This window comes from Spizellomyces punctatus, assembly GCF_000182565.1.
Source record: "Spizellomyces punctatus DAOM BR117 chromosome Unknown supercont1.14, whole genome shotgun sequence".
Lineage (NCBI taxonomy): Eukaryota > Fungi > Chytridiomycota > Chytridiomycetes > Spizellomycetales > Spizellomycetaceae > Spizellomyces > Spizellomyces punctatus.
This window is the reverse complement of record NW_015971550.1, coordinates 45,020-48,478: the sequence shown is the minus strand read 5'-3', so window position 1 is coordinate 48,478 and position 3,459 is coordinate 45,020. Positions and strand designations below refer to the sequence as shown.

At 48.7% G+C, this 3,459-nt stretch overlaps 3 protein-coding genes across 3 annotated transcripts in view; 2 read left to right on the top strand and 1 right to left on the bottom strand.

Moving 5' to 3' along the window:
- SPPG_09428 (histone chaperone NAP1) overlaps positions 1-572 on the top strand; it is a gene marked incomplete at its 3' end in the record, with an annotated part of 1,855 nt that extends 1,283 nt beyond the window's left edge. Inside the window, exons 8-11 of the mRNA XM_016757594.1 lie at positions 14-154; positions 221-353; positions 413-466; positions 532-572. Of these exons, the coding sequence (XP_016605555.1) occupies positions 14-154; positions 221-353; positions 413-466; positions 532-572 (369 nt within the window). The remainder of the gene's footprint in view (positions 1-13; positions 155-220; positions 354-412; positions 467-531) is intronic.
- Positions 573-684: 112 nt separating this feature from the next.
- Positions 685-1,995, bottom strand: SPPG_06989 (ribose 5-phosphate isomerase A). Its single transcript, XM_016755170.1, has 6 exons — positions 1,880-1,995; positions 1,710-1,778; positions 1,332-1,651; positions 1,210-1,266; positions 927-1,144; positions 685-852 (listed from the first exon to the last, which is right to left on the bottom strand). The coding sequence occupies exons 1-6, from the start codon at positions 1,941-1,943 to the stop codon at positions 828-830; spliced, it is 753 nt and encodes a 250-aa protein (XP_016605554.1). The 5' UTR covers positions 1,944-1,995; the 3' UTR covers positions 685-827.
- Positions 1,996-2,153: 158 nt separating this feature from the next.
- SPPG_06988 (uncharacterized protein) lies at positions 2,154-3,328 on the top strand (the record flags this gene model as incomplete). Its single annotated transcript, XM_016755169.1, has 3 exons — positions 2,154-2,628; positions 2,749-3,183; positions 3,252-3,328. The coding sequence occupies 3 exons, from the start codon at positions 2,154-2,156 to the stop codon at positions 3,326-3,328; spliced, it is 987 nt and encodes a 328-aa protein (XP_016605553.1).
- Positions 3,329-3,459: the final 131 nt, after the last annotated feature.

The window sequence follows — 3,459 nt, the reverse complement described above, 5'->3', positions numbered from 1 at the left end:
TTGGCATATCAAGCCAAGCGGTTGTGTATTGATGGCTGTAAATAGGGACAACAAGACTCGTACCGTCAAGAAGACAGTACCAGCGGAAACTTTCTTCCAATTTTTTAATCCCCCAAAGGGACCTGTGGATGACGAAGAGGCGGACGATGAAGAGGTGAGAAAATCCGTCAGTCCGTCTTTACTATATAGTTGGCGAAAGTCCCTTAACATGTTTGATAAGCTTCATGAACTGGATGCTAAACTCGAAGCCGATTATGAAGTCGGTGAAATTGTCAAGGAGAAATTGATCCCCCGGGCGATCGATTGGTTTACTGGGAAGGCTCTGGAGTACGAAGAAGGAGAGTTTGATGAAGGTGAACTGAGCTCTTGATTTGACCGACACCAACAGCGAAGGAACTCAAGTCATTTCCAGATGATATCGAAGAATGGTATCCTGGAGAGGATGATGATGATGATGGTGATGACGGTGAGTGAGATCTGGAGATTGCAGTCTCGTTCCGGTACTTGCTAAATGTCTTACATTCCATATAGATGATGTGGAGGATGACGACGATGATGGTACTCAGGTATGATGGAAGCTATTCACGTGTGTGGAGCTTTGCACTGAAAGATTACTGTCAGGCGGTTGGCACTACTTCCACGGAGAAGCCACAGGAGTGTAAACAACAATAACGTAAAAAGTCATTTGTGGCATTGATGGAGTTGAGTTGAGAATCGGGTTTACATGTATATGTGGCTTGCAATATATTCTGTATCCATATGAAAAATGCGGAGATGCGCCTCATGTGGTCTTCGTGAATAATAGGGCCCTGCCTTTCGTCTCAGATCTAGGCACTGCGCAGTTGAACAGAACTGTAGTGAATGCCCCCAAGTACGATAAGCTAATACGCATCACAAAGAACTGCAGGGGAAAAACGGCTACTCACCCATCCTGCATTCCAAAGTATGCCCATTTCGCCATATTACAGAAGAGTCCCGTTTCCACTATACCGGGAATCGCAATTAACATACGTTCCAACGCGACAGGATCTTGAATGCCACCGAAGTCTGCATCTATGACGAAATTTCCGTTATCCGTTACAACAGGCCCTGCTTTGCGCATAGCCATCCTAAGAACAGGGTTTGCGCCTAGCGCCCGAAGTTTCTGAATGCCACGGGGACAATCGTCAGTTGCAGGTAACCTTACGCTGACGCGAAAGTAATCCCTACCGAGAGTAACGGAGCGTACACCATGGGAATCACCTCTAGCGGTACACCCAGCTTCCACTGTATGAAAACGAAGCGATTTTGTCAGAAGACGCAAAGGTACTATGTTAGGCTTATATATATACCTGCTCTCCCAAAACCATCGAGTTCTTTCTGTAGTCTGCGACAATGACAAACTTCTTTGCGCAGCTCGCAACCAGTTTTTCCTGCAATTGACAAGCACCACCGCCTTTGATGCAATTCAACTGTGCATCGACCTCATCCGCACCATCGAAGGCCACATCAATGTCGGGGAACTGGTTCAACTCAGATAGTGGCAACCCAGCCTCGATGATTAACTGCTTTGCTTGGAATGATGTTGGAATGCAAGCTTTTATCCCCAGGTTCTCAGATTTTACGCGTTGTGCTAATCGTTCGACGCAAAACACAACCGTACTCCCTGAACCTATCAAAGCTTTGGTGAACTCGAATACGTCTTTTGTGTCCCTCTGCCTGTCGTGTACCTATCCCCACAACTCGTGTTTCTGTGGTTATGTGCTCGTCAACAGCCGTGTACGAAGCCTTGCGCTTAGCTAGGGGTAACACCAGAACAATAAAGCAGTGGGTTCAGAACGAGGACAAAGGAACACACTTCCTTATGACCGGTCGCAATAAATATAAAGCGTCGATGCACCTTCCGTCACCAGAGCCTCTGCTAGCGCAACGGCTGCAGCAGTGGCTGTCGTAACTTGAGCCATTCCACGAGCCCGCAGAGAATTTGTGGTCAACCAGCGAGAACCACAAGAAAGTAGCAAGCGCATTTGAAGAGAACTTGAAGCGGCGCAGTCACAGACCTTGAATGATCTCTCACGTGATACACAATCCACGTGATGATCCTGACTCTGGAAGACGTCCTAACGTACATTTTAAACGAATATCGGTGGTTGAGCTCTAACACAGTGTTAGGCATGAGCGACTCTTTTGCTGCAAACCTGGTCCGCATTGCGGTCGCTCAAGTTCTTCACCAGGCGGGTTTTGAGCGGGTTCAAGACTCCGCTTGTGCAGTGCTCTCAGACCTGCTTGTGCGATTTTTGGATTTGCTGGCGACCAGGGCCTCCGAGTATTCTCAGCTGCAAGGTCGAACGGTTACGAATTTGGAAGACGCTTCAAGAAGCTTAGAGGAATTAGGTGTTGACCCGGAAGCGTTGCGGGACTTTTGTAGAGCATGGGCCAAGCGAGCAATTTTATCGACCTCGACCGACGTGCAGGACACGGTGGGTTCAGGGACGAACACAACGCTAGGGGGCACTGGAGGTTTAAGATTCAGCAGATATGGAGTCAGTCTGCCATTGGCAAGCGAACATGACGGTATTGCTCTCGCTCCGTCGGAAACCGAGGAAGTCACCGGCTTTCCGGTTATGGAACCCGGCGCCTTTCCTATAAGTGAGTAGGCTGTTCTCGGCCAACCGCTGACGGAGCACCCCGACCGTACAGTGCACCAAAAGCAACCCTGTGATGACGGTTGATACTTTAGTCACAAGTATTAAATTTGTGCCTCTGCAGATATCGATGAACTTGGACCCATGTCGGGGGAGACTCTCACGGAGAGGTTAGCCAGCCTGCCTGATCACCATGTATCAACGAGAGAGACGTCAGAACAGGTAAATAGGTGCGCATTGCCGCCAACGATTGCACCCGGCGATCAAGTGTCCCCTTTGCTGGAGCAAGTTCCGAAGCCTGGAGTAAATACGATATCACCTGCGTTGGGCCCATCTGATGATGAAAATTTGAGTGGTTTCGATGCTGCACTTGATTTTTCACTCCCTTCAGAAACGAGGAAACGAAAACGTGCCAACTATGAGTGTATTATACCTGTTGAACAATCAAAAATGACTCGATCGACTTTGGACGTCCTCCTGGCCCCACCGTTCTCCCCGTCTGAACCAAATGAGCTGTTTCCTTCAGTTCCAGAAGAAAACTCTCGCCAGCTCTATAAAGGTGCACTTGCGGCGGTGCGATCCAAAAATCCTTGCAATGATGAAATGCGGGCGTATGTGCCATTAAAGCGCGTCCTTCCCCTAATGCAACAGCGTCGAAGGAAGACTCTTGCACTACCCGACGATACCGTATTTGGGAGCAATAGAGAGAGAGGGATTCTAGATGATCTGCTAGCTCTCGCGTTGCCAAATTTACCTGGATTGCTGGAAGGACAGCCTCCCCAACGATCCGTTGGCATAAATGGCGTAGCTACGCAAGGTGACATGAACCAGTTTG